General features: G+C 42.3%; 1 protein-coding gene across 2 annotated transcripts in view; it reads right to left on the reverse strand.

Annotated features, from left to right (window-relative positions):
• kdm6a (lysine (K)-specific demethylase 6A) overlaps positions 1-27,519 on the reverse strand; it is a 72,333-nt gene that overhangs the window by 34,250 nt on the left and 10,564 nt on the right. Inside the window, exons 5-10 of one of the 2 annotated variants that reach the window (XM_080753597.1) lie at positions 21,451-21,509; positions 19,592-19,636; positions 16,801-16,921; positions 12,843-12,897; positions 11,101-11,135; positions 3,837-3,930 (exon numbers count right to left, since the gene is read on the reverse strand). In XM_080753597.1, the coding sequence (XP_080609723.1) occupies positions 3,837-3,930; positions 11,101-11,135; positions 12,843-12,897; positions 16,801-16,921; positions 19,592-19,636; positions 21,451-21,509 (409 nt within the window). The remainder of the gene's footprint in view (positions 1-3,836; positions 3,931-11,100; positions 11,136-12,842; positions 12,898-16,800; positions 16,922-19,591; positions 19,637-21,450; positions 21,510-27,519) is intronic. The other variant, XM_080753598.1, reaches the window with a different exon arrangement.

Raw genomic sequence — 27,519 nt, forward strand, 5'->3', positions numbered from 1 at the left:
GTTAAACATGCAATTTCGCGATCGCGATCATGCCTAGTACACTGTTGGAGGTACAAAACATTTTTTTTCAAAAAAAAATTTTTCAAATTTTTTTTTTTTTTTTTATTATTATTTTTTTTTAAAAGACGTTCAGAAGACGTCTGGCAGGGAGGTCCATAGTGAAAAAGACGTTTTAAAGACGTTTTTATCATAGAAACTTATTTTTTGGCAGGGTATGAGTTAATGTCTACCCCTGCGTTGCACCAAAGACAGTCAGTGCGCACTGCTGTTTCATTCAAATGCACATTTTCCCCCCAAAGTTGACAATTTTGAGACTTTAATATTTTGACAACCCTACCACAGCACTGCCTGCCAACCCAATCTCCCAGCATCTGTCTAACATTACTCCAGTTAAATTAATTTCAATTCTCTTGCATGCACACAGCAACAGGTATCACATCATATCACAAGATAACCCAACAGCTAGAATGACTTTAGGGAAAGGAGGAGATTAGCTGAAGAATTATTCAATTCTCTCCTTTACTAAGCTGGCATGCAGCATACAATCACATATGGCAGTGCTGACTACAGAGTAACCAACATTAGCAGCGTTCGCTGTGTCAGCAAGCCCTAGTAACCCGCTTCCTAATCCTAGCCTGGGAAGTTGTGGGAACATGCAGGTCACTGCAGGTGACAGAGTGACGAGTAGTCATCGACACGTGTCACTGTTTACACTGCAACGTTGAATGTGAACTTGATGTCCTAATAACTCCAAAGATTAAGACAAAATGTACAGAACACAGAATCATGTCACGTGTTCTATGAAACAATATAGCACTTTTTGTCTCATGATCAGAAGGCAATTTGCAGTACCTCAGAAACACTTGCACATCCACAAAGGTATGTTTTTCATCATATAACAGCAGCAACGTGGCAACAATCAAATGATCAAAGCTTTCAATCTTGAGTTAAGGATGTGTGTGGAATAGCTGCGTTTATTCATCAACGCAGTTTAAGTTCAGTCTATGGTATAATGGCTTATTGCAAAGCAGCACTACAATTCAGGTTAGTTTCAGGCTGCATTTCATGAAACATAGGTGACATTTGTCATTTTGTACTGCAGCTATGCAAAAGAAAGTGTAAATCAAATATGAAATTTGATTGATATGCCTAATGCCTTTCCCCTCTTTTTGCTTGCACATACCTCTTGGCGATGGCAAAGCAAAATACAAACATTACTCTACATAGGATTATATTTGGGGAGGGTCAGTGACAAATCAACGGGTACCTCTCCTGGGATTAGCACACTGCTAACTCTCAAATACCTGGAACGCGCCCGAGTCACGTTAGATTTTAACCACTTTAACAATTATTTTATGCTTTAACTATTGAAAAATAGCAGATATACAAGCTCACAGCGCGGCACCGAGTTTGTAGATCTGCTATTTTTGAAAAATCGTGAAAATGTGTGCAAGTCTTTGAATATCTTTGACCCGATCTTTGACGCGACTTCTAAATCCTTCTTCTAAATCATGTTGTTCTCAAACTTTTTCATGTCAAGGACCCCCAAAATTACAGGTATTTGGCCGCGGACCCCCATCTCAAAATATGTTGTTCCAAGGACCACCCAGAAGCAAATATTTGAGTTACAAATGTTCGCTTTTAAATAGATATATTCAAAGACTTGCAAAGAAATATCATGATTTTTCAAAAATAGCAGATCTACAAGCTCGCAGCGCGGCACTCGGTGCCGCGCTGTGAGCTTGTATATCTGCTATTAGCCCTATAGCAAACCGCGGTCGCGTCCGCGTCTTTCGGACGTTTTTCGTACCTTCAGACCCCCGCGTCTGCCTCCACCTCGCTGAGATCTATCTTTTAAGGGGTCCCTTGTTCCTGTGCGTTCAGTAATTCCAGAGATACGGACTCCTTCACCCTGCCTGGTAGGCGAAATTACCTAGAGAAGGGATGGTACAAACGGGCGACAACAAATATGGCTGCCATAGCGACCCCACTTCAAGATGCGCTGTGATTGGCCGGCAGTTGTATAACCCTCGCTGTGATTGGCCGGTAGTGTGATGACGCAATTTTGGCGCGAGATCCGGTCCACGGCAAGGATCTCAGTTTACATATAGAGAAGGCTTTACAGGCTGAAATTCACGGCGCGGATCTTCTAAAACTTTTGTGATTTAATAGTTAGGAGAATTTTAAGATTTGTTTTATAAAAAAAGTTACATAGTACAACTTTAAAGCGGTCGATAATCCTAGGCCTAAATGGGTTAAAGTGAAGGCACGTCGTTGTCCATTTCACCTTGACCCAAAACAGTTCCTAATAGAGTTGGGGAACATATTGTACTGAGCTCCTATGTTCCTTGGAAACATAAGACCCTAGGAGAGAACACACGTAGAGCTGGGAACAGGACGCTGGGGATATTGGACCCTAGGAACACAGGAACATTTATGTTCCCATTATGTCCCATATAAAACCTGGGAACAAAGGACCATGGGAATATAGCATCCTATATAAACCTAGGTTTCCGATGTAGTTCTCAAGATTATTTTCATCTATCTATCTATTTATCTTGTGTCATGCCTTTATGGAAAAAAGAAAAATCACACTTGTGTGAACTGAGCGGTGGAGGGCTGCGTGTGTGTGTGTGTGTGTGTGTGTGTGTGTGTGTGTGTGTGTGTGTGTGTGTGTGTGTGCGTGCGTGCGTGCGCGTGCATGCATGTGTGTGTGAATGTGAGTGTGCATGGCCTGAACAACAGCGCCCCTCCCTTAACATGTGTGGTCAGAAAAGGTATTGCAGGCTACATACAGACACACACACACACACACACACACACACATACGTACATACATACATACATACAGACGTACACGGCTACACACACGGCCACGCTATGGAGACGGTGTGAACACCGCTCAAAAAAGAAAAAGTGGACATAGCTCCTGGAAGTAAAGCCCATTCTCTGTGTAAACACGATGGGACCATGAAAGTATGATTGAGGAATTTTAAACCCCTTTCTGGTACTTAATTACATTTGCAACGTGACCTTTATGCGAGATAACATCTGATGAAAACCATTTTGACAGGAAAACCCTTCGGTTTATATTTTTTACAATCATTACTTCATTTAGTCCCATTATTCTACCCCAGAGATAGTATATAACACCTGTGTGCCGTGGTGTAACAACCAATAAGCTGTTGCATAGACATCATCCCAGAGGCTCTGGAGCATAGGGAGCAACTTGGGCAAAAGTGGGATGAGAGGAAGGGAAAGCGAGAAGCGATTTGGGAATTACTACAGCTCAACAACAGGACAGCAGTGTCCCAGAGCCAACAGCATGATGCAACCCTGTTTCAGTCAGTTCATTGACTGCTACAGACCAGCCCTCAAACAACAATACAACATTGAATCAGAAGAAGGAATCAAAAACAATTCTAGGACCCAACCCGTGTCATCTGACCATGTGTTATTTTAAATGTATTTTTATTGCTTTTACTATTGCAAAAAAGCTTTTATTAGTCTTTAAAGTTGTTTTGTTTGTCTGAGACCAAGGACCACAATTATCCTAAGTCCATTTTATCCTTGACGTTCCTACTTCTAGGAAGCATATCTATGTCATGCGTTTTATTTAAATTTAACGTAAAATATGTCAAATTAGTGGTGATATGAATTAACAATTCCATTAGGATAGCAGTTCAGCGGGTCAATCTGATGCAGTCATCAAGCAGAGCATACAAGTCAGTTTTTCCAACCAAACAGGGGGACACGATGCGTTGCATTTGACAAACAGAGTACAGGAATGTTCTGTGAAGGCGCCGCCATATAAATAGGCAACGAAAAAAACTCACCAAGCTGTTGCAGTGTGGTCGCCTTCACCTGCGCAGGAAGATTCTCCGTCTGTAATAGACTTTCATATGCCTCTTTTGCTGTTCGGTATTTCTTCTGCAGACAGAATGAGAGAGAGAGAGAGAGAGAGACCAAGAAAGAGAGGGACAGGAGAGAGACAAGAGTGGTCGTTTAAGCCAGACACAAGGGTCAGTGTGTTTTATGGTCTCTCTGGATGCACACAAAGAGTCTGGAGATCTTCTCACACCCACTGTAATGACCGGACACACACACACACACACACACAGGGGCGTCACAAGGGGTAGGAAAGTGGGACTGAGTTACTAGGGCCCAAGGTGGTGGAGGGGCCTTAATTATTTGATACTTTAGCTACTGAAAAATAGCAGATATACAAGCTCACAGCGCGGCACCGAGTGCCGCGCTGCGAGCTTGTAGATCTGCTATTTTTGAAAAGTCGTGAAAATGTGTGCAAATCTTTGAATATATGTATTTGTTAAGCGAACATTTGTAACTCAAATTTTGCTTCTGGGGGGTCCTTGGAACTCAATATTTTGAGATTTTGGGGGTCCTTCACATGAAAAGGTTTGAGCTCCACTGACATAGAAACATAGGTTTTTCAAAAAACCTCGGAAGGATTTGAAATATTCAAAGATTTTCATGATTTTTCAAAAATAGCAGATCTACAAGCTCGCATATCTGCTATTTTTCAATAGTTAAAGCACAGGGGCCCCGCAGTGAATCCTTGTACCCGGGGCCCAGAATTTGGTGTGACGCCCCTGCACACACATACAGAGGGGGAGGGTCAGTGGAGAACTGGACATGCCAGACTCAACATGTCTGGAAGCTTTAGATGTGTGTTGTTTAGGTGTGTGTTCACGGAGGTGCATGCTTTGTATTTGGGGAAACCTGAGCTGCCAACTCAGAGGCGAGGCCACTGTTTTTTCTCAGTGACCTTATTTGACCTTGGGACTGATCCGGTGGCATGTGTGCGTTCTCAGTGTTGTGCCGCTATCAGTCCCAACCAAGCAATCACTACAGCCACCCGCCCCCATGTCTGCAGACCCTTAATCTCTTAGCGTGTGTCCCACACACACAAGTGCGCACACACACACACACACACACCCCCCGTCGTGGGCTGTTCCTGTCTGAACAAAGTCATCTCAGGGTAAACAATGGCAATTGAAACATAGATGACGGATAGATCGCCACTTATGTGGTTCCTTCCTGGTTAGACAAGGATGGTCCCGACATGGATTGATTTGTGTCAATGTATCGTTTTCAGTTGTGTAAGCATTGTGTATACATATTCTGATAATAAATATAAAACAATTACACTTGAGTACCAGTTCATTACCAGCTAAAAAAAAAAAAAACAAATACAAAAATAGACAAGGCAAGGAAGAGTCATTCACACATCCCTCTCCTTACAGTCATGTGGCTGTTCCAACTGTTCCAACTGTTGCCATCTGTAGGCTGAAAGACCATCTAATTAACTCTACCTCTGGTGGCAGATCTCTGCCTCTCCCCCTCTCTGTCTGTTGCCCACCCACTCACCACACACACACCACAATGTATGGAGTTACACTACTTTAACTTGCAGCGTACTTGGACACACCAATATTCTTCAAGTTCAGAGGCTAACATAACTAATGCAGGCCAACTAACATGTATAACGTAATTGACAGAACAGACTCGGGCAGCATGATTTTTCAAATTATTTATAATCGCAGATTTACATGCTATATAAAAAAAACATGTGTGCAGTGCGCACCCTTGGTTGCGCTAAAGAGGGTTAACGACATAGCGAGAACGGAATAGAGGCGGAAATGTGTCTGTGTGATGTTTTGTTCTTCACCGATAGCCAGTAAGAAGAGTGAGGCTGTGGACTGACTTCCAAGTAGAAGTCAAATCTGTGTTGACTAATCATATCATTATGAGCTCTACTGCCAGCTCCAGGATTCTAGTTATTGAAGCTAATTGTTGATGCTGTTGTTGAAGGAAGATGAACCAACTATTGTTAAGTAGCTGGTTCGCTCATATTCCCTTTTTTACAAGGTGAAAACCATGCACCGTGGTAGTACCTAATGTTTTAGATTGTCTGTTTGCAGAAGCCTAGTGGTGACTGCTGTGTGTGTGTGTGTGTGTGTGTGTGTGTGTGTGTGTGTGTGTGTGTGTGTGTGTGTGTGTGTGTGTGTGTGTGTGTGTGTGTGTGTGTGTGTGTGTGTGTGTGTGTGTGTTTGAGTGTGAGAGTGCGAGTGAGTGAGTGAGTGAGTGAGAGAGAGAGAGAGAGAGCATGCGTGCCTACTACACAGAGCCACTTTAGCAAGTGATGAGATTTCATAACAGGCAGCCATCATTAAAGCATAAATATGCTCAATGATACATTGGAGACAATGAAATAAGATTCCATTCAAATCACAGCTCAGCTTAGCCTCCTTTCAAGAAACCCGAGCCATTACCTCATAGAAGTGAAACCTTGTCTAGCAACTCCAACAATGAAACATTGACAGGTAGGTTGGTGTATAAAGTCCCATTTAATTTAGACTTTATATTAAGAGTTTATATTATCCATTGTTACATTTAGGAAAGACATACAATCAAAAAAGGAATAACTTTGCATGGTCACCCTTTCAAATTGGGTTAGAATAATCTTGGAATAACCTGAATGGTGGCCCAAATAGCTGTGAACTACTTTGGAACTATGCTTTAGTAGGCCCACTTGAGATAACTAAAAAAACAAATGAAATAAAATACTAGTATATAGGTTCACCATTAAACCCTGGTGGTGGTGCAAAGAATTATTCAAATTTTATAGTGGCCTGGTTATGGGCTCCAAATAAATTGGTGAAAAAAATGTTTTTAACACTAAGAACTGAGGAAAAAACCCAAAATGGACCAAGTGGTAAACGCAGAGACCTCATTGTCTTTCCAGTGACTAATTATTTACTGCTTGGGTCAACACAGGAAACAGCCTGGGTGCATGTGTATGTGTGCGCGTGTGTGTGTGTGTGTGTGTGTGTGTGTGTGTGTGTGTGTGTGTGTGTGTGTGTGTGTGTGTGCGTGTGTGTGTGCGTGTGGCTGCGTGCACAGTCTGCACACTGATGACAAGGCACGATAAATCACCACTCACTAATCTCTTTATCCAACTAGTTGAACGTGCAAGTGCGTGCGTGTGTGTGGCTGCGTGCACAGTCTGCACACTGATGACAAGGCACGATAAATCACCACTCACTAATCTCTTTATCCAACTAGTTGAACGTGCAAGACAAATTATTACCGACTGCTTTTATTTATGGAGCACAACACCCCTAAGAGAAAAAAAATCACACCCAGTAATGTAATGTGAGAGGTGCTTTAGAGTAGTTCATTTCATTAAGCTATATATATATATATATATATATATATATATATATATATATATATATATATATATATATATATATATACATACAGGTATATGAATTATTGTGTTGTCCATTCATTTCAAGGCTGCTCAATAACACCGTCCGCTTAAATACCTACACACACAACTAGGGCTCACAGTACCACCACTTCTATATTTTACCATTTACACTTTACTCTAAATTTAACTTTTTCTTGCACACAAGCACTTCACACCAGCTTTTGGGACTCTTCTGCGCCCTCTATATCAAATAATATACTAGGTAATTCATAATGGCCTTAAATAAACAGCATTTTACCACAGGGCCCTCACCGGTTCCTATTCTCGCCTTTTCCCTGCCAGGAGCTATTCTAAGTAATGGGCATGTAACACCACCAAAAACTCACAATACGATGGTATCACGATAACAGGCCCACAATATCATATGTATCACAATATCTTTATCCTAAAGACTGATCTGTAGGATGCATTTCATTTCCCATTTGCGTGTCACAACATGATCTATAATAAAGCCGAGTAGAAGTCTACACATGTTTTTAATGTGATGCACTGCCTGACTCAGGGATAAAAGCAAAAACAAATCTCACAACTGAACATTTGTTAGGCCTTCCCAATCCGTGATTTGTGTGAAAGGAGTTCTCCACACTGGTGCTGCGTTTGTTTCAAACCATTAGTAGCACAAATATGTAGAATTATGATGTTTAGGTATTATCAATCTGATCCTATGTCCTTGCTTTTCTACATATAGCCAGAGAGAGAATTGCTACAAAGAGCATTGGTGTCAGTCAGTGGACTAATAAACAAAGGAAGTGACGCAACATGTTACATAGTGCTGCCCGATTAATCGTTTTGAAACCAAAATCGCAATTTTGAAATCTCGCAATTAGCGAATCGCAAAGGCCGTGGTTTTGCCGATTTTCTGTGAAGTAGACTTCCCAAGCAATATGGTGACGTTTTTAATTTTAGAAATTCCTTCATAATTGACAAAGCAATGATCCAATCAAACTGTGGTGTCTTTCTTTGCATCCTAAATAGCCGCGTATCGCCGCGCCACGGATTAGCCGACATTACGTTGTTGTTGCTCCACTCTCCAGAGGAGCCAAGGCGATCACACTGTCTAACACCACGTAAAAGTTTATTTCCGTTTCAATGGAGTACTCAAAAAATAAAGGTTCAGGTAGTCAATGTTCTTGTAATCATAACATCCTTAAATCCTTGTCATAAGCTGAAAGTGAAATGTGCATCCCCAGATTATTTGGGGGTAGTTTGAGGGGGGCGTGTACTCCACAAACGGGGGTCTGGAGGTCCTCCCCCCGAAACGTTTTGTTACATTAACATAACATGACATTGGACTGACTCAAAAAGAGCAACACTAAAGGTAACTCTTAACCGCAGAGATTCGGCCACGATTTGCCATCGGAAAGTATCTGCTGCCGACAGGGAGCCATCGGGAGCTTGTTGGCAAGAGACGCTTGCCGTTGATAAAGCTGTTGGGGGCCGGGGCCCGTCGATGAAGAATTGGACCTGCTCAGTCTTTTGCCGTCTTTTGCGAGGAGTCGGTAGAATTGAGGGAGGTAGATACTCCCGTAGAGTGGACCTTTAGTTTGCTACTGCTGCAGAACCATGCCCAAATAAGCCAGAGAAATTTTCCTGTCGCACATCAACTCTCAATTCCTATACCAAGAAATCAACTCCAAAGCAAATCTAGTGCCGAAGATGAGTGTTGCCACATTTGCTGTGTGAGTGAAACAAGCGAACAGGTCTATGAAAACAAGCCCAAAAGAAGCCTTCATTTTCACATCATCAGCTTTTTTTGGAATCATCAGCTCTTTCTGCCACAATAGGAGGTCTTAAACTGCCATCAAAGTAGCTTAAAAGTAGCTTACCTTTGCGATGTTATAGAAAAGTATACATCCATTATTTCCAAACTCAATCTTTTGTAAAATACAGGTGTATCTGTCATCGAGCCAAACTAATCCACACATAGAAAACTACCAGAAAAGTGATTCCGCCGCCATTAGTGTTTGTGTGGTCGAGATTTGAGACCAGCGTTACGGGAGCCGTTTCTACTGTAGACACCTGCGCCACCCCTCATCTGCTCACAGTGCTCAGACAGTGTAAAGAACGAACGGCTTCTCGTTCATGGCCGTGCGCTACTTGATTAAACGGACAAGCCCGCTCGTTCATAGCAGTAAAAGAGTTAAATGCCAAGTTTGCCAACTAATGCCAGCAGACTACAACAGACTAGCAGTTTGAAGCTGTTGGAAGTAGTCTGTTTGGTATGGAGACACCTTAAGAGAACGTGAACAAAGTCAGAAGATGCCACAACTGAGCTTTGAAAGTCAATACCCATTACTAAATGCAGGTCCGGGAGCAGTAAGCTAATGTTCGTGCCACTCCTAGCATTAAAGAGCCTGTTGATGTAACATAACATGAGTTTGCTGATTAAACAGAAGTCAAAGAAATTGAATGATTCTGTTCAGCTGCATAACATACTGATATACAAATATGTTTTACGGTTTCTTTAAAATAGCCAAACAGGTTAATCTAACAGAGTAGTACATCTCTTCACTGAGTTCATTGCTACCTGCAAAAACAATTATATAATTTCCCTTCAGTCTTCAATACGAGTTTGTCTCTGTTGTGTGTTCACAGGGAAAATTGAGTGTCAGTTTGATAAAAGACAACCCCACACCTGCTCTGAAGGATGTGGAATCACCTAGTTTTCATAGCCCCCCCCCCGGCAGAGATCTCCATTGCAAGCCGGATGACTTCATTGCATCATACACCAGAGCTAGTGTAGATAGAGTCAAGGACAACTGGACATACTTTAGCGCATGGTGATGCAGAGGTGCTTAGTTTGTGTGATACACTAAAAGTAGAGAGAAAAGAAAGTATCCAGGGATTTCACTGCCAATACAGTACAAGTAACCAAGGGCGTCCCAGCCTTGTGACTTCATTGCACCACACACTAAAGCTAATACATAGTCAGTTGTTTTATTTAATTATATGAATATATGTTGATCAGCAATATCTCAGTATATTTTACTTGCTTACTTGTAGAAATGTTAGTGATTTTCTATACACACAAACATGTGAATAAGAATACTGGCAATTATTTGTTTCCTCTTCAAGCACTCAAGAACTAAGTTAACGACCACTCCTCATCAGGAGTGACAACAGCAAGACTGGATTGTTAATGTGTATGTGTTACTGGAATTTAAAAATCACACCCGTGTGAACTGAGCGGTGGTCGTGGAGGCTGCGCAACAGCACTACAGTGAGTGTGTGTGTGTGTGTGTGTGTGTGTGTGTGTGTGTGTGTGTGTGTGTGTGTGTGTGTGTGTGTGTGTGTGTGTGTGTGTGTGTGTGTGTGTGTGTGTGTGTGTGAGAGAGGGGGGGGGGGTGTACTCAGGCTACAGACCCACATACATACATACACGGATACACAGGCTACAGACACACACTCACACGGCCATGCTATGGAGCGGTCTACCACCGCTCAAAAATAAGAGGGAACACTATACAGTATAGAATATAGAATAGCCCTAGTTGTCAAATAAAGGCTTTTTAATGCGTTCCTTGGCTCTGAGTGTGCGAAAGAACTTCCCGATGGGAATGCTGATTTGATCCTATATTAACTTCTAGCACCTCAAACACGACAAGACTGGAGATACCACACATGCTAAACTCTGAAGCACTCTGCTCACCTTGTTTCACTATACAGTATAGGTTATAGGGAAACCGGTGGCTATATTTGAGCCAAGCATTCAAAACTGCCAAGAATCATCACCTACATCAGAGGAGAAATGGTGTACAGCTTGCACTCTGTAAACTATATATAGTACGGAATATGGTGCTTACCTGAATCTCATACAAATGAGCAATGTGGAACTGAACTGTGAAGAAAATGAGAGAAAGGGAGAAATTAGGAATGGTACTCATAAAACATTACTCTCCCCTATGATTTGTTAGGGCTGGGCCATAGGACTTCAGACAATATCATGATTATTTAAAGCTTTTGCTTTGATTACAATTAATAAAAAGGATTTCTTTTTTGTGAGTTTGCAGATCGGCTATTTTCACAAGCCACCATTGTAAAACAAAGCATAATACAGGGCTTAAGCTGTTAACCAGTATAATCAATTTAGCAAAAGAAAATTAAAAAATAAAATCTATTCCAACTTCTTCGTGTTGATTCGTTGATATTATTAAAAAAACACAAAATACATAAGTGTGCTTCTCAATTATTTATAAAGAATAAAGAAGACTGTTATTGGTTTTAATGTAGTTTTTTTTTTATTCCCACTTTTTCAACTAGGGCTGTCACGAATATATGACATTTTACATGACGATTAATTGTCACTCAAATAATTGCGATTAACGATTTAATTGTGTTTTAGTTACAATTACATTTCTGTTCGGCTTTTAGGCCTTTAAAGTGATAGTTCACCTATTTTTGACATGAAGCTGTGTGAAATACTTGCCATTAAAATAGTGGTTACAAATGTATTAATCCATTACCAGAGTCCTGTGGTCAGAGTTCTGGTAAGTTTTAGATGAATATAAAGTAGTTCCGGTGATTTGGCAGGGGCTCATGGCCCAATCATTAAAAATAGATGAATCCACAAAACTAGCGTCATTTGTATTGTTGACCTATTTCTACCAAATAGACCAACTTTCGTTCAACTCTGACCCCTCTGTCACATGGTACTATTTTTTGTGTCCAGTATCACTACGCCGCTGCAACGTATTTCCCCCCAAAAAAGGTGGTTTGCAGTCAGCTGATCAGAACGAAACCTCGCTCTATATGGTAGAAATAGGCCAACAATACAAATGACGCTAGTTTTGTGGATTAATCTATTTTCAATGATTGGGCCACACCAAATGGCCCCCACCCCATTGGAACTACTTAATATTCATCTAAAACTGACCAGAACTCTGACCACGGGACTCTGATAATCAATTAATACATTTTTAACCACTGTTTTAATTGCAAGTATTTCACACAGCTTTATGTCAAGAATAGGTGAACTATCACTTTAAGTTGCACATGGCAGATATGACACATAACCTAAATATACAAAGAAATTACTGACATATTTGACAACTTTCTATTTAAAAAAATAACATTGATAGTGGAAATAGCCGATCTACAAGCTCACGACGCATCGCATCCGCGTTGTGAGCTTGTAGATCTGCCATTTCCACTATTTCTGAAAATGTTTGTAAATGTATGAACATTTTTCAACATTCACGATTATATTAATTGCCCAGCCCTAATGTGTGTGATGTGAAATCACAGCCTGTTATGTGCACTGTAGAGGCAAAGCACTTCCAGCTCTGCCTTCCCTGTGCAGTCTCCTAGGCAACCACTGTCTCAGGCAGAGTCAGCGGGGAAATGGCAGCAGAAAGGAAAAATTGCACTGGATGAAAAAAGGAAATAAATAAATAAAAGAATCCCCCACCTACTTCTCTGCACCCTTTTAAAATGCACTAGCTAGTAGCTATTGACTGAATGGCTGAAAGCCAGATCTAATAATACACTGTATACATTCATGTGTTGCTAGCATCCATTGGAGGTAATTATTAGTAATACCACTTACTTTCAGCTTTGGACAAAGTGCAGAGATTTGAGTCAATCAAAGCCAGCTGAAAATGCTGCAGAGAGTGAGAGAGAGAGAGAGAGAGAGAGAGAGAGAGAGAGAGAGAGGGGAAGGAATGACATTAGTAAGGTAAACATAAAAGGTTTGTGAAGCATCTGCATGTTACTGTTGCTATAAGAACATGCAGAGGAAAAATTACATTGCTAGAAGGCAAACTGAGTGCCTATTATATGGTACAGCTTATATGCAAACGAGAGACAAGTTGATTTTGGAGGGTGATTTATTTCTCTTGAGCCTCTTGAGATCCACAGCCAGCTGTCAAACCTTACTGATTGTAGCGACAGAGAATACTGAGGAGTGGAGGGCGGAGCTCTTGTTCCTAGATTTTTTCTGTCCATCCAGAGAAGCTGACATCCAGCAGATGTACTGGTGTGTGTGATCAGTAGCCAGTAGAGCAGGGTTGCTATGGGCAGGCAGGGCAGATGTCTGCAGAGGCTTAGCGTGGCTGCTAAGGCGTGGCCAGCCACCAGCCACAATGCGTACCTACCCCAGGGTCAGTGGACCCATTAACCTGTGAGAACGTGAAATCAGCTTCAGACACAACGCTCTGGACAATGTACTGTACTTCCCTTGGAAGCCCAGCTAAACCACCAATTCCTATTCTTAGGTGTGATCCCAACCCACCACGCACATAGATTACTGAGCTGACATTTTTGGGGGAGACAAGTATATGCTGATCCGACATCTTACAAATCCACGTGCGGGGTCTCCAGGGGGAATGAGACACCTGCAGATGTAAAGCGGCCGAAGTTAAATCCAGTAGACTAGAGGCAACTCACCCCCTCCAACCCACCCAAATACGTGGCTTCAAGGTGACAAGTGCCTTTGGTGTCCTCAGCTGCACAGTGACACGGTGTAGCGAGTATGAGCATCACATGATTACAGCAGCTACCACTGGTGCCTTGTTGTATCTGGGTCAGGATGTGAGAGCAGGTACAGTGAGCAAGAACCCAGTGAGTGAGAACCCACCATATCCAAAATGAGACTCAACTGGGCTCACACAGACTGGAGGTGGGCGGGCAAGCTTTATGCTGTGTGGACCACAGTGTTGATTTCCTCGTGCCATTTTAAACAAACCAGTTATTACATTAAAATGGCCTGGTAAGTGCCATCTAGGCCAAGCCCCCACCCCCCAAATATCATTACAATCAGCATACACTCTCACAAAAGGGTTAGCAAATAGCATCTTTTGCTCCCTCCTCCTCGCTGAGGTAGTCAAATGTCAGAGATTATATATAAAACAGTAGTCTAGCTGGCTCTTCCTTTGCTAGCTTCACTCTGGGCCACCAGGGTTTTGCGTGCTTGCACCTGCACGCTCAGGTGTACACACACACATAATTGAGGATTATCAGCCACAAATAAACATTTCATTTTTTGAAAAGTCACAGGCATGACAACCACAATCTTCTAGCACATCAAATGTAGTCACAATAGGTAGATGGCATCACATCAAATGTGCATACAGACGAGACGACCCCACACACACACACACACACACCTCTTACCTAAACCTTTGGCACATCACTCTCCTGCTGGAACCCGGCTGCATCTTCCAGCAGATCTTTCCCTCCAGTCTCACCCTATCCTTCTCCTCTTCCCTCTCTCTTCTCCTTCACAGTCGTTCTACTACTAGGCAGATAATGCAGCAGGATTGTCAGCTTGGCATTCCACCTCCCCTCACTCTGTCTCGCCTCCCGCCCTCGATTTTCTCTCTGCTATCTCTCTCTTTCTCCTTCCCTCTCTCTCTCTCTCCCTCCCTCTCTCCTATCCCGGTGTCACTGATTACTATTCAGCAGACGGTTGCAGTGGAGAGTGCAGCGAGATGACACACAATACCTCAAAGCAAGAGCAGGCGGGTGTGCACCACCTCTCTCTCCCTCCCTCCTTCCCTTGCTCTCTCCCACCTCCTTTTTTTCCTCAGCTGAAAGGTGTCTCTGTGGATACACGGCACAGTAGAGGCAGTAGACTCATCACCTGACTAGAATGCGATGCTATACAGTCTGTCTCTCTCACGTTCTCTCATTTTCGCTTTTCCTCTGCATGCTTAAATTAGCAGCCCCTGGGGGACATGAAAGGTGAGAGTTGTGTATGTGTACTTCTCTTTGTGAGAACCAAATGTCCTCAGAAAGATGAGGGAAAACCACTGGGAAAGGACAGATGAGGACATTTAACTTATCCTCTCTTTTCATGGAGTCCCACTCCTATTTAGGTTGAGGACTTGGGTTTAGGGCTAAATTGTAGGCGCACATTTTTATGATCATCAGTTGAAAGTGTTAACTGTTCACCAGGATATTTAGGTGCACATGAGAGTGTGTGTGTGTGTGTGTGTGTGTGTGTGTGTGTGTGTGTGTGTGTGTGTGTGTGTGTGTGTGTGTGTGTGTGTGTGTGTGTGTTTGTTTAGTGGGCAAGTAGCAAACACTGCCAGTGTAACACAACAGGCTGGCTTGAAACTACCAATTACTGAAACTACCAATGACTGAAACTACCAATGACTGAAACTACCAATGACTGAAACTACCAATGACTGATACTACCAATGACTGAAACTACCAATGACTGAAACTACCAATGACTGAAACTACCAATGTCTTCCTGCAAGCTTAATTTCTCTCAACTTACGCTTAGTAAAGAAGGAGCATGACAATGTCTGTGTGTCCCCTTTTTTCCCTCTGCTTTCTCACCTCCCTTGCCATGATTAAATTCAGTTCACCACTCCAGCATTACCCAATGCTCACGACACACACACACATGCATACACTGGGGCAGTGCAATCTGTGTGTGTGTGCTGGCAGTGAGCCAACAGTCAGTGTAAGGGGTGTGTTCATGGCATGGAGGGAGGACGTGCAGCACATGCAGCCTGCTTAGTTCAATCTATTACACAGGCATGCATTGTGAGAGGTGCACGCACCAACAATGGAGCGACTACTAAAGACTCCTTATTTGGACATTTGAGTTCCATGACCATACTAAAATGTTCTACATGCAAATCCACAGCCACTGTCAGATTCTGCAGACTCCACACTGCACAGGTCTTCTACATTCCAAGTGGTCAATTCTCCACGCTGTCTTTTGAGTATAGTTACAAAACGATGCTCTGCCTCGCTCTGGTTGAGAATCCCAAACTGCAAACGAAGTCCTTTGGCAGGTAATGCAGTTGTATTCCACTTGAGCAGCATGCCCTATTCAAGCCCAGTTAGACGTATGGTAGGTCTGCTGTAGGCCCCGAGGTCTGTCTGGGCAGGACAAAGGCCAGGATCAGATAGCTCCCGGTCCCCCGAAGGGAACCAGCACTCTCAGACAACAATGGATCCATAGGCTCCAGCCGGATCACAGCTCTCCGTTACAATCTGGACATGCATGGCTTACAGGTGTCAATAGACGGCAGCCCCAGGCCCAGGGACACGGAGACGGGACAGATGATCCACGCTCCTTTGTTCACGTGAGGACCACAGAGGCAAACTCTTTTCAGACCGAAAATAGCCTTTTGTGATTACACGTTGGGCGCACAGTACAAAAGACCAGTAAGACTCCCTAATCGGGAGATAAGCGACCGTAGGTCACTTATCTCCACAAATAGGGCAAAAATGTGTTTTGCCAAAATCTTCCTGATCCATGTTGATGACATGAGTGTAGACATACTGTGTAGTGATTTTCGTGATTTTAGGGCAAAATCTGTAGGAGCAGTGTCCAAAAATGTGTTTTTAAAAACACGTTGGGCGCACAGTACAAAAGATGATGAAAAGGAATGTATTCTGCCACGCTGATGTCTCCATCACCCCGGTGATGACAAGAGCGATGGATGGAATGACAAGAGATGATGCTGGTCCTGCGTCAGCTGACCGAAACCAAAAAATGCAGCGCAATGCTATGTGTTGTTAGCACCAGCAGATGCACGTACCTTTAAGCTTGACTCATAGTCTGTGTTGACTTTGAACATGAGGCCCAGTCTCAGGTGGATCTCTTTAGCTCGGGAGAACCCGGGGTCAATGTACAGCACCTCCTGGAATGCCTTGATCGCCCTGCAGAGGACAGAGGGAGAGAGATGGGACACACTCAGTACAGGCTGAATGGAAGAATGATATTTAACACTAAAAATGAATACGTATTCCTGCATCTGGATTTCTGGAAAGAATTGACCTTGTCAGGGTGATTCTATTCCACAAAGCTAACTGGTTTACAGGAAACTACCGGGGTGTTGTTCGCAACGCATACAAAAATGCACATTTTCACCATTTGCCTTGTAGCAGTGAGAGAAGCCGTGCTCAGGTCTAAATGGACAATTGTAGCATCCATTTAGACCCAAGATATGCATGTGTGCATGCAAATGTTCCCACTTTTATGTAACAGACAGTAAATAAATTGCCATTACGTCCAACACTGATTTTAGCACAAAACATTTTATTTTCGTTGCAGAGAGTGAGAGAGTGTATGATTGCAAGATAAGATTTTGAACAGTGGTTCCAGATATACAAGCTGTTTTTTCTCCCCCTCTCTTTTTTTCCCATTTTCTTTCTCAGGGCTTGACATTAAGGCTTGTCCCTAGTTTGACCCCTCACATGATACTTAAAGCATATTTATTTTTTGTATTATTATACTGTATAGTAAAGTCAATGAGACCCCAACTTTGATTGGCTCCCACAAGATAAATCTGCGATGTCCCTATAGCCAAACATGTTCCATGTGGCATGTTCTAGCTGTGTGCCAAATGTCATGCTTTTATAGTAAAGTGCACGATTCTATCAAAATATTGCCAGAAACACGCGGACTATAGCAGCTTTGTGCTGTATGCAGACTATGGATTGGCGCTACTATGGAGTGGAGGGAGCAAGGGGGATCATTAGCAGTCCTTCTGTTATTTATTCTATTTCAATGTCTAACTCCTATGCATGCATTTAAGAAAGAAATTACTGTGAAATGTCTCATTTTTATCCGGACAAGTGACTTTTGTGCCCGGACAAGTGAATGGGAAATGACAAGTGCCACAAAAGGTTAATGTCAAACCCTAATTTCTTTCTTTTTTTTAACACAAATCTTCTCCTCTGGGAGTCCCTGCCACAGAACATTTCCAAATAGGGGTCCATGGCCAAATATATATGTATCAATTTGGGGGTCCTAGGCAAGAAGAACTTTGAGAACTAATTTAGATTTAGAAGCGTATTTATTAAACCAGGGTAGGAAGTGGTGGTGGTGATGGAAGCAGGGAGCAGGAAAAAACGGGAGAAGAGAGGCTGAAATGATGGGAGTAAAGTGCAAGCATTGCCGTCACCTTGACAACAAAAAGCCTCTCCTCCGCAAAATAAAACAGACTAATGAATAACAGATTCCAAATGAAGCCACTCGCTGTGTACTTTTAACAACAATGGCAGTCACATGACAGCATGAACCCCTTTTCCCAGCATGAGACAGAAGAGTACTGAGCTCTCTGCTGGCTGGCTGGCTGGCTGGCTGGCTGACACACACACACACACACACACACACACACACACACACACACGGGATGTGCTACTCTGAGGCAAAGCGCTCTGAACTCATTGGCCCCCTTTTTTTCCCTCCCTCCTCCTCGCTTATCTGTTCCCTCCCACTCTCCCTCCCCTTCCCTGTGTTCTTTCTCTCCCTGCCTGGCTCCAGAATGTATGCGCGGCGTGTCTTTCCTCTGCCGAGGACTCGATAGGCTGTGGCACAGACTGTAGGACTGACTCTAACCTGCAGATAAACTGGAATATCCTATGCTCTGACGGAGGGCAGCTGAGGACAGCACCAGGATCTACCTCTCGATGTCTGCCAAATAACGCAGTTTAGCTATGCCAATTGCAATTTAAGTGCTACGTGACAAAGAAATGAGGACAGTGTTAAGTCTTGCACGGAAACCACCAAAACACATTCAGGCCTTGCATGACCTACTAACGACCATGTGATGTATACGTTAATTTGGCGTAAGCCAACAAGCAGGACCACTTATATCTTTGAGAGTTGGTGAGCGAGCGCTGCGCCAGCGTTGTGAAGTAACATATTCACCATCTGACAGCTCAGCATTCCTTTGAGTGACGTAATTTCTGCCCTAGAGAAACCCAGTTGACCTGCTACCCTCCCATCCCCCCCGCTCACACACATTTCCCTGGCCTGGGAGATTGGGACATGTAAACTTGGCAGAGCAACAGCATTGGAAGGCTTCAAGGCTGAGGATGCAGCGGCATATTTGGGGGGGGGGGGGGGGGGGGTAAATCAAGCATAAACGTGGAGAGTGGGCGGCAGGGAGCAGAGGCCATGGGGAGCTGGGGGGGGGGGGGGGGGGCACAGAGCAAAGGGAGGCGAGGAGGCCCGGTTCAGAACCAGTGCAGAGTGTTCGCCAGATGAATGCTGCTTCATTAGCCTAGCCATGGACCACGCAGCCAAGGTGAGGAACACAATGGAGCCTCAGCATTGACATGCGCCATTCTTGATGAAAAGGAGACCCCAGCAATCTTTTGTTAAAATTATGATATTTTATCTACGGCTATCCAGTTTTGCCCAAATAGAAGCAGCAATGAAATGTGGCTAGGCCCAATGAGACAGACAAGACGTGGCTTAATGCACTGTACAAACCATTGGGGGCTCTAAATGTACAAACCCCCACTCCTTGTCAGAATTTACACACATTTCTACAGTATGGGGTTCTAGATTAGCTAAACCAAGGTTGGTAGTGGGCCTACCTTCTCTGTCCTGCCTGGGCCTCTGCTGAGGGGGGCTGCTCTGGCCTGGACAGTGAGAGAGGGAAGGGACCTGCAGCAGTCAATATCAAGCCTTACAATCGACACCTTCCACCACTAAACTACAATGTGTCAATGTTATTAGGGCTCAATGATATTTATTTATCATACAGTTATCCATTTCTTTTCCCTTTTTTGTACAGTCATCTAGATATGAAAATGAAGGAAACGATATGGATGATGTCAATCCCACCCCGCTTGCCGTGCATGAAGGCTACAGGAATTTACCGCTAAAGTCAAAAACAACTTCCATTTGTTTTTTCTCCAGTGCCGTTCTCTGCAAGTTGAGTCTTTGAAAGGCCGTTAAACTCTAGCACGGCATGGGACGGGTTTGTTGTGTGTGCGTGCAATAAGCATACACACTTGTCTCAGATTGCTCATTCCTCCTACCTGCTCCCTCACCTGTGTGAAAGGTTTGTTTTCACAGTTGCTACACATAAAATATCCAACGTCCAATGTGAACACAAAACATTTGGCATGAATATAGGGATATGAAATGTTGTCCATATCGTTCAGCCCTAGATGTTATACATTTTGAACAAAAGAAAACAGAATTGAGTATGTAAACTATGTTTGACCACACTAAACACCAAATTTTCTTCTTTTTATCTTTAGAGAGAAAATGCTGTTTTTATGGCAACTATAAACTGAAATACATTGAGGACCAACTAGAAAACAATTAAAATCCAGACTAAACTTCAACTAGAAGCACACCATGACATAAACACATTTTGAAGAGTTGAAACTAAAGGAACAAATCATACAAAACAACACTAATAATGTAGCTGCAGTGTTTTTCAAAAATCACTACCGGCAAGGATGAAAATCCGGGTGACAAAGTTGAGCTGAGCCAAGCAGAGGCTCTACAGTCTGCAAACTTGTCATGTTAGACTCCAGCCCTTACAAAGGCAGACTTCTCCACGAGGAAGTCCAACCAACCGTAAAACACTGCTGAGCAAAGAGTTATGGTGGCTGCAGTTTGAAAACCTGAGCCAGCATCTCCATCTATGGTCTACACGGCGCGCGCGCACACAGCGCGCACACACACACACACACACACACACACTCTAACTTGGGAAAACAACAAACCCTAGTGCTTGTACTTGGCCCAACAGCTGGGCTGCTTGAAAGGCCAAAGTGGTGGAAAAGCCCCAGCGGGGACTGAAATTGAATGCATTTTCTAAGGTGACAGTGAACCCATCATTCCACAGAGGATAGTTCAAACAGGGACACAACCACACTGACCCCAATGCCCTCCCTCTCTGTGTGTGTGTGTGTGTGTGTGTGTGTGTGTGTGTGTGTGTGTGTGTGTGTGTGTGTGTGTGTGTGTGTGTGTGCGTGCGTGCGTGCGTGCGTGCGTGCGTCTTCTTGTCTGTCTACGTTAGTTTACAGCCCCCCCCAAAAGTCAATACAGAGGATATGATAGGTCAGGTGCATGACAATTTTCAAAAAGAAAAATAAAGAAAAGAAAAAAAATCACTCCCCTGCAAACACAATGTCCTCAATAGAATATGAAGCAGATAGCCCTGCCCCTTGTTCCTTACTCATTGGAATGTTCTCTCGTAGAATAAATACAAACCTAAGCTACACTAGGACAGAGAGGTGACAATGTTCCGAACAACATTTGCAAGTTATTGACAAAGCTATGTGACCCTAGAGTTGTTAATATAATTAATAACACAATTCCACAAACGGGAGCCCAGAAATGGATTGAGAATCTGCATTTAAAAACAGAACTAGCAGAGAAATCAGTGTGCAATTGGCTGTCAACACAAAGGCTTTTTTCACAGAGAAGTACTTACCATTGAAATGCATTGTAATGGAAGTAAACCATGCCAAGGCCATATAAAAAGGCAGCATTCTGAAAGAAAGAAAACAAAAATCAAAATAAAACAAGGATAGTAAATGTGTTGTAACAGAATGAATCATCAGACACTAAGCAATGGTTGTTCAGAGACCGAAATGATCACAAAGATGTCTTAGCTATGAACTTAGTTGCACTGTGAGCACTCTTTAAAAGGATCCCTGGCTAATACGACAGATATGCCTTAATCTTATATATACATTCCTCCCACTTCCAAGCCCATTCACGCCCACTTCACGTCGACTTCAACTCCTAGCTAGATCAGATGTAGCTAGATCAGATGTATGTCGGTAGAACTCTAATACCGCCCATAACCCTATGCCGTCCGCTCATTCGCTAAGCACGAGAGAGAGGAGGCAACAGGGGAGGGGGGGCGGGCAAGCGAGAGAGAGAGAGAGAAGTGGAGCTGAGCGGAGCAGTGTATCGAATTACAACAGAGGGAGGTTGGCTAGGACTGATCACGTGGCACACGGAGTTCTTAACCGGAAGTGCGTCCGTTGTTCAAATATTGCTGACCGGAAACGTGCACAATAGTTCCGCCACAATAGTTCCCACCCAAAAAAAAAAAAATCTTTTTTTTATTTTATTTTATTATTTATTTATTTTAAAATTACCTTTTTTTTTTTTTTTTTTTTTTTACTTTTTTTTTTTTTTCAAAAAACTTTTTTTTTTGAAAAAAAAAGTTTTTTAGTAAAGAAGCGGGCGTGGACTCTAGATGTTCGCGGCCCGAAGGGCCGCGAACCTCTAGTACATTATAATTGTCCTCTATAAATACTATGTAAAATTAAAAACACCTTAAATATTTTATTTCTTCTAGAAATAGCTAATCTTTCAAATGACCGTCGCAAGTTGATGATGTCATAAATGTCAGGTGTGGTCTATCCCTATGGAATTTATGGCATGCATGTGCAAAAAAAAAAAAAATACATTTGAAATATTGATTTGATGCTCATATTAACCATAGGAAGTATTACGTTTGTTTTTATTTGCACATGCATGCCATAAATTCCATAGGGATAGATCACACATTACATTTATGACATCATCAACTTGCGACGGGCATTTCCCCTATTGAGTGAAAGATTAGCTATTTCTAGAATAAATAAAATAACTAAGGTGTTTTTAATTTTACACTGTAGTTATAGAGGACAATTATAATGTATTAAGGCATATTTGTCGTATTAGCCAGGGATCCTTTTAACAGTGTAAAAGAGGCAGGCAGATATTGCATGCAAGTATTGTTAATGAGTACTGTTAATACACCAGTATCAGCACATGTTAGCCGATTCTTTTGCCTTTCTCAAACAGCCCATTATTACAAAGTGCTGTTGTTCCGACTTTGTGCATTAAAAATACACCCAACCCAAACTTCACAAAAACCATGCCTAACCTTAACTAGTTGGGCCGAATCCGATACTTCCGTGACCGTGGAGAGCATACTGTAGGTCCGCTTCTCAAGTGGTTTTGTCAACTATGAAGTTTAAATAACAAATTGAGCTCCCATGCCCCTCACAAAAATGCGGGCAAAATGTTTGACAGACGCTGAAAGCTTGTGTCTCATTCACTTACTATACTATAAAGGAAAGAATACCCCCCAAAAATCTGCTTTAAAGGAGTCATCCAGACCAAAACACATATAGGGTTAAATCTGTCTTTTATCATACCCCTTTATACCTGCTTTAGTCAAACGGCTTCTGCTCTGCACCAGAGCAGGGAGAGGAGAGGCTAGAAAGGGAGGGGAGGGAGGGGTCGGTTTGACAAGTAAGGGTGCCTGTGAGGTCAAAACAGCGGTTTGGTTGGTCTCAGGACGTTGTGTAAACACAATCCAATAAAAAAATACTAACTTTGAAGCTGAAGAAATAACCGCACTAGTATAAAGGCTATACACACTGTTAGTTATGATATGTTATGTTAGTTATGAGAGGGCCTGCGAAATCTAGCAACAGGGGCAGCCGAAATCTAGCAACAGGGGCAGCTATGAAAAAAAATGGACTAAAGCAGGTATAAAGGGGTATGATAAAAGACAGATTTAACCCTATATGTGTTTTGGTCTGGATGACATGTGAAGGGTCAAACTAGGTGCTTGCAATGGATTCAGAATAATTAAAAACCCCTCACATGCTACTTAAAGCAGATTTTTTGGGGGTATTTTTTTCCTTTATAGTATAGTCTATAGTAAGTGAATGAGACACAAACTTTCAGCGGCTGTCAAACATTTTGCCCGCATTTTTGCGAGGGGCATGGGAGCTCAATTTGTTATTTAACCTTCATAGTTGACAAAATCACTGAGAAATGGACCTATGCTCACAAAGGTCACGGAAGTATTGGATTCGAACCAATTAAACCTCACACTAATTTAACATTTCTCAGACTCCTGGGATAAAGGAATAACGGGCTGTTGGACTAAAGGTAGCTCTCGACCAAACAGACGACTACAAATTACTACAGACTACTGTAGATTACTGGCAGTCGAATTAAGTCGGGAGATCAGTTGGTTGGAAGGTGTGGAGAAAAAAAAAGGAGCTGAATGCACCTCAAAGCAGACACGAGCCGGCTATGGTGCTAAAAATGGCCTGTGGCTTGATGTCTTTTTCAACACACATAAACACGTATCATTTGAGAAATTATAAAGATAACTAATATAATCATCATAATTTTGATATCAATCATAATCAATTGATAAAATGGCCAATCTATCCCTTCCTGAATATCTAATATCCCATGAAATAGTTGGAGATTGAGCACTCAGGTTTGCAATGGTAAAAAAAGAAATAGAATACCACCGGTTGCTTCAATGATTTTACAGACCTTTCTCGTTTTCAAAGACAAGCAGGAGTAGGTGCTTATAACATTTATATGTTTAAGATACGGCATGATATGCGCTTAGTTTTGTTTCAGAGCCCCACACTTTGGGTCTGCATTTTGAAAACACATGACGCTGTAGTAATTGTTGCGACCATAGGTCGCAAGTTTACTATGAGAAACGTCACAGCTTGTCCGCGTGTAGACGTGTACAATTTTTTACGGTCTATGGGTTTGCCGCTCTGACATCATGCTCTGATGTCACTGCAATGTCCGGCACATCTTGTCCACGTATCTGTGTATCTCTGAAGGTTACGCCTAACACTGTGGTTCCCTTGACACATCACAGGTGATATCACAGGTGATCACCTATGTAAAAGTCCATATATGAGAATTCCCCAGAATCCCTTTTATGCCCATATATGAAGATCCCTGATGTCATGATCTCACAATGTCTTGAAGATGCTTGTAGATGGTCTATTTTTGTCTAGCACCACCATTGGATTCAGTCATGGGGAGGCGATTTTGTGTGATTTAGGCAGTAAGAAATGTACAACGCTTTAAATGATGTACCCAATTTATTCGATTTTACAGTATATATGTGTATATGTATTGTAGTGGTAATACAAGGTCATGTGTACATGTCTCTACTCTTTGAATAAACTCTTTTGAAGAAAAAAGAAAAACCGAAAATCCGCAATTCACAAGTGCGTATTAAACCATAGATGGCGAACCATACGGTTCTTGCATCAGCCGAAAGGATCAATAAAGGTCCATTTACTTTGGGCTATTTACTGTTCTAGTCTCAATTGTAAGCAGATATGCAAAGCATCAAATAAACATTGTAAGTTAAGACCGACTTATAATAAGAATAAATGGCAGCGTTCCCTACTACTACTGCCTCCACTGCATTGTGACGACAAACAGTCGAGACAAACTCATTTTCTGAAGCAAGGTGTCAGCCCAAATTAGGCACATCGGTTTGCGTGAATAGTGCAAGTTTCATATTCTACAAAATTACCATCCGAGAAACCACTGAGATGTTTCAACCACCAAACCTATTTTTGTTACCATTATATTATAGCTTTCACTTGACTACCCTTAACATTTTTAAGTTTGGATATTTATAGTTTTTAACTGAATAGGTGCTTGGTGTGCCTACGTTTTTTCTTAGATTACCATTTGTATGCATTTGATGTATTAAGGTTGATGTATTACCTTGCTTATTGTAAAACGTTCTGGAGTAAGAGCGTCTGCTAAATGCCTAAATTGTAAATTGCACACGCAAAGTCCTTTCTGTAGGGCGGCAGGGGTAGAGTGGCCACTTGGCAACTTGACGTTTCCCAGTTCGATCCCGGGGGTTACACCCCGCCATTCCGAAACACCGCCATTCCGAACATTGACTTCTAACCCTAACCCTACCCCTAACCCTTACCCTAACCCTAACTAACCCTAACCCTACCCCTAACCCTACCCCTAACCCTAACCCTAACCCTAGTCAATGTTCGGAATGGCGGTGTTTCGGAATGGCGGTCTGACACCGATCCCGGGCTCCCCAAGAGTTAGTGTCAAAGTGTCCTTGAGCAAGACTCTGAACCCCTAATTGCTCTCGATGAGCAGGTTGGTGCCTTGCATGGTTTCCTCCGCCATCTGTGTATTAATGTGTGTGAATGGGTAAAGCATAATCTAAGCACCTTGGATAAGGTCGCTATTTAAAAGCACCATTTAACACACATACAGCACCAGTACTCCATTCTAGTACTCCATACCACGATACCAGACATCAGTGGATAGATTGTCTCAAATACAGATCTCTGAGGATGCAGGTTACATTGTAAAATAAGAGTTCTCCTAAATACGAAGGGTGGGCTTATGGCTATAACCTTTAAAATATAACCTGTCTGAGTGCTGAGAACAGCTAGTTCAGTGGTTCTCAACCTTTTCAGGCCGGGACCCCCAAAATAATCATATTTTAACTGGGGACCCCCCCACCACCCTGACAAGCACTAAGAGTTGAGGCATTACATTTTGTATAACGCGTTATGAGCATGTAGATCGTCTATTTTCACAATTTCTGTCTCTAATATTTACCAATTTGGCCAATGTTTAATTTGCCATTTTAGAGGTATTAAAAAGTCCTTAAATTGTTACTTTGGAAATGTGCAGATACCCTCTATACACTCAAACCTTATGATGGTTTGTTTACTGTTGGGTGAGAAAACAATGTTGCACATTAAGTTAATCATCTGGGGACCCCCCAAAATAATTTGGGGACCCCCCTGGGGGTTTCGACCCACAGGTTGAGAACCACTGGTTGAAATGCAGACTGGGTCAGGAGCAAACTTCACAGGGTCTTGGAAGTGATACACCAATAATAAGGTGTGAGACACCAGACATAATACATATGACCTTAAGGCTGCTATCAAAGCAAACCTGGGCTGGCATAACACCTCAGCAGTGCTACAGTCTTATCATCTTCATGCCACGTTCCAGTGATCATTTTGGGGAGTGTAATTTATTTAAAAGTAGCCCAGACAAAGTATTTAGTGCAGAAATGAACACACTTTTCAGATAGTCGACATTTCTATATTACACATCCTCTTTTTTTTTTCTGGTCTCGATTTTTATGAGATTTCATGAGCATGCCATAATCATGCAGATTCACTTTTTGAATTATATCGCTGGCGGAAATGAACCTTTCCACAATATTAAAGATTTGTTTTGATTGATAACATCTAAAATTACCCAGATGCTTTCCTGGATTGAATGGGTTAAATTAAATCAATATTCAGATGCAGGGCCTGACCTTTATTTTCCAAAATGGAGGGGGAATTCCACCCTTTCTTTGGGGGCGATACTACATAAAGTATTAATATTCATTTCGGATTGAAAGTTTCCTAAAAGATGACAGCCTGTCACACAGATCAAACGTTGGTACATGAATTATCTATTACATACAATGCTTTAGTACAAGCATTTTAAATCAAAAATCTTGAACCAGTGATACAATAGCCTATATACCAATAGTGTACCGACACAAAAACACACAGACTGAAGAGCGTACAAGGAAAGAATTAAACAGAAGACATGCACTGTATCAGACAGCAGAACAGACTGAGCATATTGACTATGGACGGATATAAAATAAATAAATAAATGTCTATACCCAGGTAGTGGCCCTGACAGTATTCTGCTTAAAACCATC

The sequence above is a fragment of the Nannobrachium achirus genome (genome assembly GCF_963921795.1).
Source record: "Nannobrachium achirus genome assembly, chromosome: 22".
NCBI lineage: Eukaryota > Metazoa > Chordata > Actinopteri > Myctophiformes > Myctophidae > Nannobrachium > Nannobrachium achirus.